The 17,332-nt window shown below is 37.6% G+C and overlaps 1 protein-coding gene across 2 annotated transcripts in view; it reads right to left on the bottom strand.

The window, feature by feature from the left end:
• Positions 1-973: 973 nt before the first annotated feature.
• Positions 974-17,332, bottom strand: part of VCL (vinculin) — a 63,092-nt gene continuing 46,733 nt past the window's right edge. Inside the window, exons 12-22 of one of the 2 annotated variants that reach the window (XM_072869322.1) lie at positions 14,571-14,770; positions 13,936-14,064; positions 12,705-12,854; positions 12,054-12,162; positions 10,743-11,045; positions 10,010-10,134; positions 9,500-9,685; positions 6,294-6,503; positions 3,876-4,079; positions 3,149-3,253; positions 974-2,423 (exon numbers count right to left, since the gene is read on the bottom strand). In XM_072869322.1, the coding sequence (XP_072725423.1) occupies positions 2,277-2,423; positions 3,149-3,253; positions 3,876-4,079; positions 6,294-6,503; positions 9,500-9,685; positions 10,010-10,134; positions 10,743-11,045; positions 12,054-12,162; positions 12,705-12,854; positions 13,936-14,064; positions 14,571-14,770 (1,868 nt within the window). In that variant the 3' untranslated portion in view covers positions 974-2,276. The remainder of the gene's footprint in view (positions 2,424-3,148; positions 3,254-3,875; positions 4,080-6,293; positions 6,504-9,499; positions 9,686-10,009; positions 10,135-10,742; positions 11,046-12,053; positions 12,163-12,704; positions 12,855-13,935; positions 14,065-14,570; positions 14,771-17,332) is intronic. The other variant, XM_072869321.1, reaches the window with a different exon arrangement.

Consider the following 17,332-nt stretch of genomic DNA (forward strand, 5'->3'; position numbering starts at 1 on the left):
TGCATAAGGTGGACAAGTATCTTAGCTTCTACAAAACAGTTCAAGAACTTATAGCAAACATTCTGGAAGAATATCAAAGGCAACCATGATTCATAACTTTCCTGCAAACATTCCTCAATAAACAAAAAGTGATCTTTGGCATAAACAATTATGTATTAAAGGCATTAGTAATATTGCATTAATATCAGTCAAGCAACTAAACAGTGATGCTAAAAAAAACCCAACCAAACAAAAAATCTCAGAGAAGCCTGAATTGGGGGGGGAGGAAACGTGAGGAGCATTGAAAAGTAATACAGGAAGACTATTTAGAAAATCCCTTAAAAATAACCCCTACCTATTCAGTGTTATTTACTATTAAATAGAAATTACTACATTACAGTTATGGTAAAGGTCTGGTATAAACCAACCAAATGCAAGACATTCAGGTTAAGGCTCTGGCACCCCTTCCTTCCTCTTCCTGTTGCAGGTAATTGCAGGAAGAGAATACTAAGGGAAGATCCTAAGTACCCATATTTCATAATGCCTAGACACAAGGAGTGAACTGAAGACAAACGCACGCTTTCTCTTGCTAAGGTCAGTTTGAGGCAGATGTACTATAATCAGTTTAACTTCCCTTTTTAGGTAACAGTGCAACAAAGGTGGGGTGGAGGGGAGAAAGTCCAACTGTAGAATAACTGTTGCAGACAGATAAAGGACAGCTGACTATACTGTGTGTGTGTCTGAGTGGTTAAGACTGTGCAGTTTTTCCACAAGGGCACTTCTATTAAAGGTGGTTTGATCATGCAACAGTTTTCAGCAAATTAATAGGCCTCATGAGGTCAGTGCTGCTCTGGGCAGAAGTCTGCAAGTGTTCCTTGCAAATGTACAGAGACTCATTCTAAAACAATAATTCTCCTTTCTGTCAAACGCCCAAAGAGACTATGGAGCAATTAAATGAATGTGCATATATATATGAAGGCATGTTCAGTTATGGAAGGATAAAAGCATCCCAAGTTTATTTTAGTAATAGAATAGGGGGATTTTGTAGGTTTTTATTGTTGTGGTTTGGGTTGGGTTTTGTTTTGTTTTGTTTTAAAGATACAGTAACACTTTGTTCAATTCACTGTTACTAGAACTTGAAAAAAGATTTTGAGCCTCCAAATTCCATATGTCAAAACCAGTAACAAATATCCTAGTACGTTTAGCAGTAGGAACCACCATTTGCTGGTAGCCATCAGACTACCTAAAAAGGGTTTCATGTCCCTGCAGTGCTTGGGTTTCAAAAAGCTTATGCATTGTTGGAAACAAGGGCAGTGAGGCAAAAGGTCTTTTTTAATTGAATATCTTTATCTTTTAGTTTCCACCTTGAGTGGCTGGAGTAACGTTAGATGAAGAGAAGAGGAAAAAAAATAATAATTGCATGTGCTCATTTGGTTTTCAAAAGGAAAGAGCCAACATGTGGCACTTTCTGGTCCTGGACATGCAGCTAGCTTAAGAGAACCAGGATTTTTCAGCTCCATGAATTTTCAGCTCTTTTTTCCAGAGTTCCATGATTTAAGGTCTCCAGCTGTAAGGCTCAAAGCTGTCAACAGTGTGCCACTAACATACACTCCAAAGCATTTCAGTACAGTACAAGAGTTCTGGAATGCCTGCCTACAGGGTGGCAGGAGGGTGACAAGGACAGCTCCAGTTTTTGTTAAAGTACTGTTGCCAGGCAAAAATCAAAAGCAAAAAAAATATCTTGGACATGGAATTTTAATCGCCAATTTACAACTGTTCTGCACCACCCCACCCCACAAATTAAGAACCCCACACCTTCCATCATTTCTGCATGGTTTAAGAACAGCCAGATAAAATCGTATTGAAAAGTTGAATGCTTCTACATCCATGATTGTCCCTAAAAAACTGCTAAGTAACCAATAGTGTCCTAGACTCTCAACGCAAGCTTAAAGTGAGGTCCATGTTTTATATCATCACATGGAAACTACTGGAATATACAGTGCATAAAAGAAATGTGCTTCTGGGAGTACAGAATTCATGAAGAGAATCTTCAAAAGCAAAAAAAAAAAAGGATAAGAACTCTCTACTGTCGGAAGCAATTTTCAGGTGTTCGCTATCAAATGCATTCTGAAGACATTTGAAATGCATTCTCTTTTAATTCATACTCTTAGAATGGGGCATTAGCATAAGCTAATCTTAAGCTCATGTATACAGCACCTTTTGCTGCCAATATATCTCTTCTGTTTCAAAAAAAAGGCATTTTATGTTACAGAAAACAATACTGATGTGGCAAGTGTTTATTGATACCATGGGGTCTTTCTGACCCAGCGAAGAGTGAATCCAGCATCTGTTCTTATCTTGATGGATGCTGCTTCAGCTTCTCTCACAGTTTCCTTCACAGACTGCATGAGATTCTGGGCATTATGAACCAACATCTCAGTTGCCTGTCAAGAAAATGAAAAGTTTCCAATGGTACTGGCAAATACCATGTTCAGGACAGTAGCATGGAAACCCATTATGCATGAGGACTTCCAGTGTAAGCATTAAGTCAGTCAATTGCTGACTTACTATGAAAAAGTAAATGAAACAACTAGTGTCTGGAAACTAGCAAGTGTTATCCTGACTCACAACAAGACTTTCCCATTTCTCACTGTATATTTGTGCAAAATCTGAATACAAGCTTAGTGTCTCAAAGTAGCATTTGGTGTCTCAGAAGCCCAAACTGCAGGATTTCAACTGAAAACGTGCATTTGGAAGTTAACAGAACTGCAAGACAAGTACTCCAGCTGTTGTTGGAGAATAAATATTTTCACGACAGTGCACCAGAGGGTGCTACTACTCCTCCAATGTCAGACCTGCTGTGTTTGGAGAAGGAAGTTCTTTTGTTAGCTTGCTTTTTACCGTTAAGTCAAGGAGATTAAGACGTTGTTCATATAAAAATTTGAACCAGAGTAGCTATTTGGCTTGGGAAAGATTCATGTTCCTCTATTAAACTGTAGCTTTTGAGCCAGAAACCAAGATGCTATATGAAAATTATCTTCACTGAACGGCTGAGGTAAGCTTCCAAACATTGAGTTCCCAGAGCATGTCTGATTTTACAATGTTGTATATTTTTCCCCATAAAACTGATCAACAATTCCACACTACCATCAATTTTTACACCTCTTACCTGTTCCGATTCTTCATCACTGATATTAGTTCTGCCCAGCATGGTAGCTTTGACAGTGGAAAGAATTTTGAGTTGTGTACTGATCGTTGGGATTCGCTCACAGACCTAAGGAATGCGGATAAAAAAACACTTCACATTATAAACTGAACCAATACATTATCTATTATTTTTTCAGATAAACTCTTTGATTTTGTTTTGCTATTAGATAAGGAATAAGCATAGAAGGGATCTTCTATAGCCTTCAAGACTTTCTGACAAATATTGGTAGGATACTTGAATCTTATTTTACTTGCTTTGGGAATTTTTGGGATAGAGCCAACATTTTTCCTTTCCTCCAGATATTCCTCAAGGGTCTGCTTGGTTAGGAATGAGATGATGTATATTTGGCCGAGACTGAAAAACTACAGAGTGTTATATTTCCGCTACTATTCTTTGATACAAAAGAATGACTAGATGAAATACAAAGCAATGCAGGCTTAGGACAGACCAGTGTTCCTAGCACGGTATTTTTCAAAACCTCTTTGGACACTAGCATCTTCCACTCACCCGTAAACAAATCCTGACTTTACGGAATATATGACCATGGGATGTAAAAACAGACATAGAACTTGACAAAACTTTACAAGCCAAGGAAAGATACACATGATTTACTGCCACAACTCCTGTGCTCACTCACACTAACAGAGGAAAAAAAAGTACTTGAGGCATTTACAAGTTAACTCATTACCTGCAAGAGGTTTGTTCTAATGCGCTTGTCAGTGCACTGCTTTGCCACCTCTTTGGCCAATCGAGTGACTTCATCTGATGCCTTAGCAATATCCTTTGCACACTGAATAAGGGCACGCTTGTTTCCACTACCTCCTCTCACCAGGCGGGACATCTCTGCCATTAGCAACGCCATTCGTTTAGCAGCAGCAATGATGTCATTACCCTGAAGAGAACAACATGAGTTAGTGTTCACGCCAGGACAGAAGCTTCACAGAAGTCATGACTGAACAGCAGTCTACATTTTGGTAGCAACCCTTTCAAGAAGTTAAGGATGGAAGAACCATTTGTGAACACAGAAGACGTTTCTTCAAGGAACAGGGAAGATCTGTACTAATTACATGTTTGACATTTTTCTTCCTAACACTCAGGAAAAAAGTTTGCTTCAAAACTGGAAAAGAAGTGGTAAAGAAAAGTGTTAGTTTGTCCATGGAACAAGAGTTACTGCTCTGCTGGCTAGGTTTTAAGATAAAGCATGTTATTAGCATTTGAAATTCCAGATTTCCCAAAAAAGGCTTTTTTAAAATTAAGTGTGCTAAATAGCTTGTTAAACCAAATAGCACTAATTAAGTTAAATAGTGTAGTCATAACAGTTGAGCATAAAATTTTCAGTGGCATCTGAAAATGAAGTTGTAAAAGCATCAGCTATGTTGCTATAATGCTAAGGGATAAATGAAGAGAATCTGTGACATACAAAACTTTTGTAACTGGTAGTGTGGAAGTGAGATGCAACTATTACTTTTTTTTTTTCCCCAAAGTTATTCCTTGAAAATAAATCTTCCTTTCTGACAAAATCTCTCCCTTTAAAATAAAGCTTCCAGGAGAGAACAACTTGATAGTTCAAAAGATAATCTACTGATATTTCTTACATTAAAATCCAGGTTTCTTGTATTAAGTGCATCAAAATTACAGTCACAGAAATACTTCTGAGAATTTTTTTGAAACATGTGAATTAAGTAAGACCAAAGCAAAACCATTTCTTATACACTGTTCCAGAGATAAACCTAGCACAAGAAAAAGCAGACCTAGATGATCAATTGTTAGTAGTCCGTTAGTATATTTAGATTCACCTTCATAGAATGTTGTTAGACAGCAGTTAACTATTTGGTGCCATGAAACTTTCCTATTGTGTGGATGAAATACTAGCAGAGTGAGTTTAAGTATTAGCACACTCTTTCCTTGGTATAATTCCACAATTAATGACCAATGAAGTTCTGAGCAAAGAGTACACAGCGAGAACCCAACTCAGCAAGTGTAACCTCTATCCTGTGCACATACTTCCATGACTCACTACTAGCAAATTCAAGAGCATATCCCAGATATTTTACAGATACAGGTGAGACAAAAAGCTGAACTATTTGTTACCGTGACCTAATAGCTAAACAGTTTCCTAGTATAACCAGTTAGGATGCAAATGACATAACACAAAGCTTTTCCATGTTTTCACGTAGGAGGATCAAGAAATTAGGACCAGTGACATTTACGAAGCCCTCTAACAAGTTATCCAAGCATCAGAATCTGAAAAGGACAAGAACATTTTTAAAGCCCTTTTAATTAAAATAGTTTAGTATATCTATGTAAATATACACGCACACATACATATACATACACACCCCCCCTAACCTTTGTTTGTTTTGGGACACCAACCTTATTTTTGCAGCATGCTATAAAAAGTGACCAGTCTTGCAAACATTTGTGCTTAGACAGAAGAGACAGGCTACTTGTGAATGTCTGAATCTCATGTTACATTTCCACTGGTTTCATATAAACACAATCTCAATTCAGCAACTAACAACATTCAGTGCAGCTTCTTCATAAAAGAATTCTCTCAAGACCAGCATTTGCAATACAGCCAAGTGCAAGCCAGCAGGCAGTCAGTCCTCCTCCATACACACTGCCATACAAAGCCATTCCTTGTTGGAAGGTATTCTAATTGATGGCATCAATGGAGGCAAAGCACAATAGACATGTTAAATGACTTCTTGAATGCTGTATACTCTGCTGTTTCTGGAAGTCATTAAGAAACCATTAACCATGGCTTCCCAGGTAGCCCAAACGAATGGAAAAAAGAACGGGGTGGGGGGGAGGGAATACAACCCCTACTACAATTTGGAAACTGCCATAACAAAGAAGAACAGGCAGATGCAAAGGGAGAGGAAGCCTTTAAATATTAATAAGTGACCCAAATCAAGCTTCAATCCAGCACTGACAAACAGATCTAGCAAACTTGTGAAGCCACTCTCAGTCCTTAAAATGAAGTGCAGACACGCTTATTCATTCAGAATGGCGGGGCCCAGCAGGGATCAAGAGTGATGCAAATGTGTCAGCGTTCCAAATGGCTGGATGCACACGGATCAGTCCCCGGGGAGACTCAGAGTACCTTACTAGACCACTTGGTTGCTTCCCGATGTAGAGACTGAGCAGCAGCCAGAATGGGCTGGTTAACAGGCTGATTGGTTGGCATTAACAGCAGCTCAGGCTCGTAATCATCTTCAATGTCAGAGGGGAGAGTGAATTCAACATCTGCATCATCCTCCTCATCTATATCTACACCAGCCTCAGCCGCTTCATTAATCACAGTCACATCAGGCTTTGCAGGTGGCAGCAAGGGTGGAGAAACAGGGGACAGTTAGTACGAGAAGCAGAACTTGGTAGAAGAGCATGAACTGAGCTGTTTTAGTGACCAAAACATCCTCTTGGTCTCTCAGGATCTGACAAGACAGCTCTAGGATCAGGTCAGAGGGAGGAAGGGAAGGAATACAAGATTAGCAGAAGGAAAGAAACATTTCACCTGTGAAGGCAAGTTACCAAAAATATTAAAAAGTTACAATTCAAAGATGCAGCAACATTTTTCATCTGAGCTTACAGCTTCTACAGACAGAGGCTGACTTGCAGAACAACAATTTTCTGGCCAGACAATGGTGAAATGAATGGATTTTCTGTTTCAATGAAAGCCATTTTGACTGCATAGAAGCAGGTACAGCAGCCGATGACTCTGGTATTTGTGCAGATAGAAAGCTTTGTATGGAAGCCTGTTCACATATATGTGATAAGAAGAGATAGCAGCAGGATCACAGAAAAACCACTGACACTGCTTGCTGTAGAGGAAAAAAAAAGAAACTGGCGTGGGGGACACTGTAGAAGTGAGTATTGAACTACCGCAGATAACATGAAAAAGAACAAAACCGGGTTATGAAAAGATTGAAAAGAGAAGGTGATACTGAATGTTGTGAATGCTGTGAATATTACAGTTCTTAAAAAAGACTGAAACAGAATTAGTAGAATAAGAGGATTATGAAGCATATGATACTCTTTTGCCACAATATGTTGTATCCATTACCTTCAAAAAAAACAAAAGGATTCAATCAAATATATTGTGTTAGGGTAGATCACAAGGAAGAGGTAAGTGGTATAACAATACGGGCATTTATAATACAACGGCATTTTAATACAAAAACATTCTACAAGTTTACTAACTATATTTCTTTGACTAAAGCCAAGTGTGATAAAAGTCAAGCTACCCTTACCAAAAACTATGCATTTTCAACTGTGTTTTGCTTAAGATACAGCCTTTTATAGAAAAAAAAAACCACATCTACACCAACAAAAACACACAGAAGTTTTGGAAGGAAGTTGTAACTTTTATATACTGCCAAATCAAATAATCTTCAAAGACAACTTCTATTTAAGTCTTAATCTAATGAAAAGTTCCCAAATATCCCTCATTCTCTGATTTATCCAAATGGGGGGGAAAGGCAGGGAAAGCTAAAGCAATAGACTGTGTTCGGTTTGTGTTCCATGAGAAAAATGGAGTACATAAAAGCCCAGAATCCACTCAGTGAAGAGGCATTTTTGTAAAGAAGAAAAAAAATATTGATTTTAAATCTTACAAGACTGAAGAATGTTATCAAAAATTTTTAAAGACTAAGTACTTGTCCCCCCCATAAGCATAACACATGGTAAAGTACCCATAGACTAATGTAATTGGGCAAAAAAGCCGAAGACAGTTGAGACACAGTCTATTGTGATTTAGTATGAGCAAGACCTTGTATTTCTGTCTTTCCAGGTCTAACCCATATTCCTCAGTAGCACTATCCATCAATCCTTCTTCCACCCAATAAGTGACTTCAGAGACTACAAAAATTATTTTAAAACTTTTTCCCCAAAAACATACTGTCAGAATAACTGTACTCTTATTGCTAAAATGGGACTTCTAAAAAACAATTAGAAGGACAAATCTTAGGCTAACTTACTGGTTTGTTGCTCTCAGAGAAACAGCAATGAAAATAGTGTTTTATAATGTAAACACACTAAGCTTAGAGCTCTTTAATAAACAGCAAGGAGTTTTAAGGTCTGCTGCTTGGCTTTGATAAATATTTTAACAATTGCACTATTTAATTTAGAAAGTATATAGTATATATAGGTAATTTAGTATGTATATAGTAAAAGCATTTTATTACCTACTGTGTATTGTTAAGTTACCCATTTTGGGATTCAAACATCAAAACACTTTTAGGAAGCTGAAATTAAGGCTTTTGGCCTCAAAAGTACCATCTGAGATTACTACTACATTCCAGCACTATTCCTGTAGTTTAGTAATACAAATCTGTATTTGGTATATCCAGAAGTATGGGGGAAAATACAGCTTTTCATTATATGGAAGAGACACTCAAACAGATTTGCAGGACTTATTTTGTATTTTATCTGTACTTTGAAAACAGATGTTCCTTAAGCACAAAGCACTGAAGTTGATTTTGTAAGCTATTCAAGTTTATCTTCTCATTCGCCATCTAATTTGATGGAGAAAAAAAGTGGAGATTTTAAAAGTCAAATTCTGATCTTTAATTTATACCTGCAGAAGCCTAAATCTCAGTTTACTCAGTTGCTGCCGGAAGAAAAATGTAGCTCTTTGGGGGGAAAAAAGGGGGGAAAGCAAGAAAGTTATATTAGCATTTATAAGACTGACAAGTTCACACTGCTTTGTCATAGCACTGAAATGGTAAGGAAATGAAGGATTTTGGCCTTGATAGCAAGTGTGACTCGGTACAAAAAAGAATGAGACCAGGCCATCTATATATGGTCACTTTTCCGATCATAGACGCACCAGATTAACTGCCAAGTAACTTGCAGCTCCTTCCAGAATTAAGACAAACCAGCTCATGATTCCTGCAGCTGGCATCTGCAACATCCATACAGACTTTTCAAAGTCTCTTAAATATAGCAATCAGCTTGTCAGCCTAGAAAGGCATAAGTATTAGTGGCTCTCTAGGCAATACTGGCATCAAGGATCACAAACAGCTTAGCATACAAGGCACATTTGTGTTCACAGAGGTATGTTAATAAAGCATTCTAGCGATTCTGAGTATTAGAACAATCGACCCTAGTTCACTTCGAACTTGAAAGGGTTTCTAATTCCTCCTATGGCAGTGTTTTTACTATTTGGTCTATAAAAGACTATTCTCTGTCATTGAGGCAACTGACTTTGGACCAAACACACTGATCGAAAATAAAACAAAACAAAACAAAATAAAAAATATATATTATATATATTCCTTTTAGCACAAGACACATATAACAACTTCTTACCTTGCTAGACCATTTCCGGGCTTCATCATGCAACTGCCTAGCAGCCATCATCATGGGCTGATTAATAGCTTCTCCTGCTTTCTGCTCTGGGAACTCTTCATCCTTTTCTTCAGGTGGTGGTGGTCTGGGGGGGGGAACCTCACCTTCTGGAAGTGGTGGTTTTGGAGGAGCAAGCTCATCAGTCAGCTAAGAAAGGAAAAAACCTTATTCAGTGCAATGAAATAGTACAAAATGGAGTAAAGGATGGTGTCATGGCAAGACATGATTGCATGAGCTCATGCCTTTTTCCAGTTTTTCAAGTGCTCTGTGTTAAAAAAAGTATCATGTTTTAATCTCTTCTTTTTAAAGCTGGATTGGTATTTTTTAGAGTTAAGGCTACTTGTACGCATGGCTGGCCAGACAATGCATTCTATTTCTAAGGTATAAAAATATACTCAAGTAATTTCAGTATGCAATCCAGACGTTGTCAGTGGCAACTGTGTATTGTATTACAAACTATGCTGCACTTACATGAAGCTGCTCAAGGTCAGGAGGAGGAGGGGGAAAATCGGGTTCCTGAGGCTGGAAGGCTTCTCTGACTTTGGCCACAGCTCCCAGAATTCTGTATCCAGAATCCAAAAAACTCTTCTGCAAACCTGAACAAAAATTCCATTATCAGTTTAACAGAATTCTAATATTTAGAACTGCAACACTACTCCAAAAAAAATTACTTCTGTAACATACTGTGTCAAGTAAACATATATATGTAAAAAAAAAAAAAATTGTTTAAAAACTACCAAAATGTTTACAGTGGATTTACATGTTTGAGATGTTAGTGTCATATGCAACATGCATAAAATAAAGTCTGGGCTGAGCAATAGTCACTATCAATAGGCAAAGTAATTCCCAGAACAACTTTTAGAATAAAAAAAGAAATTAGATAATACTTTCTTACATAAAAGTAGTACTACTGATAACTAGTGACAAATACTTCTTCTAATAAAGATTATGAAATCACGTAATAAACTAGAATGTTGAATCATTTTCCCTTGAATATGCCAAAGGTCTTTGATTCCATTTTAAAAGAGCAGGATTCAGCAGTTAGTGGTGTGACCTTGATTTCATTATTCTGGGATTTAAGTGTACACAAAATTTGCATAAAAGGGGACACACAGCTATATAAGACCAAACAGGCACTACTTCACATCATCTTCAGCCAGTAAAAAAAAAAAAAACATTTGAAACCAGCTGACTAAATCCTTACCAGGATCAGAAATGTTTCCTGCTACAGCTTTAGCATCCATTACCATTGGCGATATAGTTTTGCTTAGCTCATCAGAGGCTGCTTTAACAGCCTCACGGAATTTAGGGTCTTCTGAATTTTCAACCTCCCGTTTTGCTACCAGGAGGATGCGGTTTGCTCGTCTAGCAATGCTAGTGGCACCAGCTACCAGCATCTGAGGTTGAATATTGGCCATCGCAACTTTACATTTATCAAGATCTTTCTTAATAGCCTCTTCTGATGCATCCAACAGAGATTTAGTATCAATGGCTTCATCCACCAACCCTAGAATAAAAGTTACACACATTAATATTCTAGTTTCATCTGTGGAAAGGGATATTTGGTATTCCAGAGACTGTTCACAACCAGAAAAGTATTTCCAAACTGGGGGGTGGGGAGGGCCAGAAGGGGGCATGGAAACCAGACCAAATGTATTACTGCAGTTTTACTTCTGATTATGTGGTACCTCTATCACAGTAACCATGGTCAGGCTTGCTCCCACTAATGGCATCCCAAGCTCTTACTCATCTGCCATGGAACGTTGCTTGAGTCAAGAACTGGCTCACACAGTATAGGCAGCAGAGCTTTCTTCCTCCCACCAAATTTCTTTAAGCATATTCAGTACTTTTTGTACCTCTCCCATTCATTCAAAAGGAAATATCCCTCTGGCTGTGCTTTTACTTAAGGATGATATATAGTGACAAAGCAGTAAGATTTAAAATACCCACAATTTAATTATGGGGATGGAGAAGGAGGTAGTATACAGTCAGGAGATCAGCAGATCAGTGCAAAGGATCTGCACTTTGGAAAGACTGAAACATTTAAGTGTCTCAGCACAATTCAGTAATCAGTAGCTTTGTTTGGTTCACTGCTTTCATCAAGCTGTTATATCATTTTAAACATGTTTTCTTGCCACCACTTAATTACTTGTCCTTATTCAACATGCCAAGATTATATAGAAAAAAACCTCAAGTTGCCTCAGTGATACATTGCTAGTATAGCAATCGCAATAAAAACTAACAGTATTCTGTTCTTCCCACAAAAGAGCATAGCCAAATTTGCTTCACTGTAGCTCAAAATTAACACCTGTGAAGCAAGGTGTTTTGTTTATCCTGTAACATATACCTATTTCTGGAGTCAGAGAGCACATTCCCACTTCTCTTAATTTATTTTTAATAAGTCATTACTCTTATGCATGTTTCATCAATCCAAACTGAATGGGGGAAAAAAAAAAAATCTATACCAGCTAGTTAGCTACAAGTATAATCTTAAAAAAAAACCCTCCTACTTTACCTGTCATTTTTTCTACATTATCAATCCATTGGTTTTTCATGGTCTCAAAATGTTCATAAGCAGCTTGATTTCCAGGATTTCTCAGCAGGATACGAGCAGCTGATACTACCTGCCAATGGAAAACATTTTTAATTATAGAAGTATCGGTATATAACAACATCACACATATTCCTGAAATACATTTGTTTTTCAGGACTGGATGTGTAGCTCCTCATTTGGAATACTACTTCAACATCTATCTGCTTGAAGATTTACAATGCTTCTGGAATTTGTTGACACAAATACTTTTTTCTGGAACTTCGACTAAATGCTTATATATCAAAAAGTTTTTATTATTTAAAAACACTTCTTGAAAGCACTAAAGTACGTTCATTAAAGAGTATTTTTCCACTTGCTAAGCCTCAAAGTAACTTTGTTTCAAAGGTAAGTCACTAATGCTTCTGGCCAAAAGTTGAAGAGTAAGACATGTCATTTAATCAGTTTGTTCTACTTGATATCATATACACAAATATTTGCCATTCCCCTTTTAAGTGTCAGCACTACGTTTCTTTCTGGTATTAACATCCTTCTCTGATAGCAGAGGCATAAAGAAAATTCCACAGAAGTCATCCCCAGCCCTTTTAATAGCCCTTCGAGACTAAGGAAGCAAACCTGTGGGGTAAGTTCCCTTGCTGATTTCACTGTTGCTTGAATGCCCTCCACAGTAGTTTTATTCGCAGTTCCAACTGCAGCTGCTTTTTCTGCTGTAGCTCCCAGTCTAGCAGCATGGTTTTCGAAGTTTGCTGCTCTTTCATCAAACACCTAGTTGTCAGAAGACAAAAACACATTAAAAAAGCCTAACTTCCCTAAAGAATACATCATTTCTTCAAAGCGTCAAATACCAGAGACACCTTCATAACATTCACACTTAATGCATCTCCTGAGAAGATGCAAAAGGACACAAAAGCTTTGAAGCCATTTCATTTTTTTTAATCTTTACATTACTGGACTTTCTTCTTTACTAACTCCTCTGGGCAACAAAGGATAATACCTCAAAGCTATAAAGCGTGGTAGTAAGTACACTAATTCTTGATGACTACTGCTATAGCAAATACTGTCTTAAAACTATTTTAGCTCATAGACATTAATCCTCAAGCCCATAATCCAAAAGTAACTATATTTGGAAGATAAATATGGGGTTTTACCCTAAAAATTGAAGCTTCACATTGGAAAAAAAAAAAAAAATCCATGCTTCTGCAGTCCTTAGTTATTCAAGGCACAGAATACTTTGACAAAAAGCTATCCTATCATAAAGCTACATTCCCTGAGCCCTTGGGAATCATTTTGATCATGTTCAAATCAACTAGTCAAACACAGCAGCCAGCCACAGACTTTTAGATACTTCACATGCAGCCAGTAGCTTTGAAGTACAGGAAACATTATACAGCAAGAGAACAGGTTACATCTGTTGATCAATCTTGTCATGAATTTTACTACTTTAATCAGCTTATATAATGTTGATATATACAATCCACTAACTAGCATGTCAGTGATTTTTGCACTGATGATTTTTGACATCGACAATTGATTTGGCATTGATTTTTGACATTTTTGCACAAGGATTTTTAGCACGCTGAAGGCAACATGGTACCAACATCACAGGGAGAAATCTTTGCCATTTACTGAAGTCAGGGACAATACAGTTTCCAGGCATATACAGCACAATTTTCAATCTCCAAGAGTCCAGAGAAATTTGCATGACAATCATTATGCTGTCAGAATTAATAAGCGTGTATCACAAGCTTAAGAAAAAAATACTGATTCATTTTTCAAAATACCAAGTCAGGTAAAATTAAACAATAACTGAAGCTTCACATGGGAAAGACCACCTGGGTATACTTGCCTCATCTCTATTGGGAGCATCAGAAGGAGCAGTGGCTGCTACTGCTAACAATTTAATAGGAGTTGTGGTGTCACTAAAAACATCAGAAACCTCTTGAGTCATTGCCTCTTGCATCCGTGTTTTAAGATCCTTAAAAAAAAAGGCAAATTATTAGCACACGATACAGCAATATTAAATTTGTAGGGATTCAAATCCATAAAACCTCTTCGTGGGGGGAAGCCCATTACAGTGGCAGCCGCTAAGATAAAATGATCTTAAAAGCATGGTCAATGAATCACTTTTTACATAATTTGGAATACCAGAAGCTTACATACCACTCCTTGAAGCAGCATCAGAAGCCATGAGCAGCATGATTTGAGACCTTGCCCCTCAAATTTGCAATGCTAGCATACTATTTTCTTTTAAAATGAGACTTTGTTTTTACTTCTAAATTGTTCATTTGGAATTAATCCCTACGGCATGATATCAAGGACTTTGTAGAATGTCTGCTTTAAGCATCTCAGCTAAACCCACAGGGGTTTTTTCGCTGCACTTTTTTTGTTTTTATTGATGCCTCCCCCACACAAGCACTTTATCAGAGGAATGCAAATACTTCAGCATATCATGCATTTCACTGCACAAGAGCAGATTTTTACCTTCAGTGAGTCCTGAAGCTGAGCAGCAATTGCCCTGGCCTGAGGAGATTCTCCCTCCCCTCTTGCTGCAAGGTCAGCTAGCTGAGCAGCCAGCTGGTCTACACGGTCACATTTGGCAAGCAGGTCTTGACGATAAGGTCCCATCATGACATTGGCTAAACGACGACCTTCTGCAACCAGACCCCGAATTGCTGCCTGGCCTACAGTAGAAGAAGTCATGTTATATTAACATACAGCAGATCAAAAAATTGAAAGCATAAATCAGATGCACTATGAAGTAAGTGACATTTCAGAATTCTTGGGTTTTTAAGAACACCTTTCTAGGCAGTGGAAAGGATCTTCTGCAGTTTATCATTAAGCGATTACAGTTCAAACCCATAAAGGAATTCAACTCTCACTAGTTTCTTTTTGCTTATTACAACAACTCTGGCTAGAGATGCATCCTTTTTAACCAGGGTGGCCTGACAGAAGTTAACCATTACAGCTGTCAGGTATTCCTACATAACTAATCTGTTGACTCCAATGGAAAGCACTTGCAAATTCCAAGTACTGCAATTCATCTTCACATGATTACAAGTCATTAGAAGATGAGCAGGAAGAGGGGGAGAAAAGCCAAAGTAAAAAACACAAATTAAAAGCAGAATACTCTCTCCCAGGATTCCAGAAATCATGGGTAAGAAGTGTCAAGTGTCCAGGATGGGGGGGGGGGGCGGGGGGAGGGGCAGAATCCTTGTATGGCCTCCACAGTATGTCAAAAGTTTTTCTGTAAAAAAAAAAAACCCAAACTTTAACGTGGGTGATTTCCTTCATTCACTTACAGAAGCTTCCTGTTCTTTCACAAGAATATGCTCCTCAATACAATAGTATTCTTCTTTTAAAAGAAGTCACAGAATCACAGAATCGTATATTAAGTCCTTTAAAGACCTACTGAAGAATCATTTTAAGCCAATGCTAATGCACAAGTCATCCAAGTTCATGAGCAAGCTCAAAACTACTTAGAAGGAAGTTGTCACAGGACCTGACTATCCAAGAATCACTCAGCACTGCCACCATCATTTTAGAAAGCTTATCAGTGTTCGGTGCTGTTGGACTGTCCCAAGATATTTTTTAATTGTTGTTTTGCATAAGTCAAGTGCAGCCAAGCAAGTACACTTCACACACCAGTTTAGTATTTGAATACCTCTTGCCTAGTTTGTATCTGCCAATTGCAGTTACTTTAGCCATCACTTCGCTTGGATAATTCATAATATGAATGCATGTAAATATTTGTGGCAGCTAACACCACTGAAGTGGGTCACTATAAAATAAAATACAAAAATAAAATACAAAAATAAAATTCTGCCTTGTTACTTCAAAATTCAGTTTGTGTTGAAGCACTACCCTGGGATAACTGCAAACACACCAAGTTATTTGTGACATGGTCATTACTACTGCAGAGAACACCGAAGTATTCTCACATTATCATAGCACCGAAAATGCCAGGCCAAATTCTACCAGAAGTGCTGTCCAGACTGAAGAGAGCACACATCTGATTTATATTCTTAATACAACTTTCCTACAAGCACCCTGCTAAGGGCCAATGCAAGTGAAGACATTTAAATGAAAAAATTGAACAATGACATCATGTTACAACTGGAATTTTTCTTCATTAAACTAGAAACACTGAAGCTATGGGACATGCAACATTTTGCATCTCTACACACATTTTTGTCATATGTATTACTACAGCAATTGATTAAATTCTGTAGTATGTATCCAATGTTGAGAAACTTCAGTTCTTTCAGCAAGCTTTCAGTATGTATGCAAGCCTCATGATTAACTAGGCACTTACAGACTTCAAGCGGGATTTAAGTTACCTTTGTTTCTTTTGAAATAAAAATAAAAAAAATTAAGTTTAGGTTTTGTGCTTCTTTGAGCCAATCACCTCACAGGTTACTATGTTCAAGAGAAACAGAAAAATTAGGAAGGTTTTCAGCCACTGCCAAAACATCTCATGAGTCCTAGCTACCGCCTTCTTGGTCATCTCATTCGGTGTGCAATTTGCTCATCAGAAAGTGTCAAAACATGGAACTCCACTATTCTGTTTAAAATATTGCATATAAATTTGCACTTCACAACTATCCAAGTTATCAACATCACTAAATCTTTAATTCAAGGATCTGTCATTGTTATTCACACAACAGAAGTTATCTTGACAGACAGGACAAGGTGTGAGAAATAGGTATTAAAGGTCTGCAGTTATACTACTTCTTGTAAGGCATGTTTCCACTCGTCATTATCAGTTGCATCGCTCAGACGTAACTGCACTGCTCAGACTTAACTGCTATGGAAAAAACTACTGAATCCAGTTTTCAAGCTTCATCCACCTACTTGCAATAGCATCAGAAGCAGCTAAACAAGAAATTTCAGAAATGGTTTACAATAAGCTCTCAGTAGAGCAGCTCCTGAACCATAATTACATCCCTACTGATAGCATGCTTGGATTCTCAGATCATCTTTCTCTTTGATTAAGTAGCATTCTCCTCAGATAACCCAGAGACCATACAATAATTGATATTTTTAGGTTAGGTTTATTAATGTTTTTCTCCTCTCTGAAGGACTTAATTACTAAATTTGCTGGAGTAAATATAAATTCAAAATTGAGATACTATATCTGCATGATAACAAGAGCAAGGAGCAGTCTAAAGTTTGTCTGTTCTACAGTACACATTCTCCTATTCTTCGCCGAAGTTGGTCTTTCCAGAAGACAAAGAGAATCATGG

Source organism: Ciconia boyciana, chromosome 8, assembly GCF_034638445.1.
Source record: "Ciconia boyciana chromosome 8, ASM3463844v1, whole genome shotgun sequence".
Lineage (NCBI taxonomy): Eukaryota > Metazoa > Chordata > Aves > Ciconiiformes > Ciconiidae > Ciconia > Ciconia boyciana.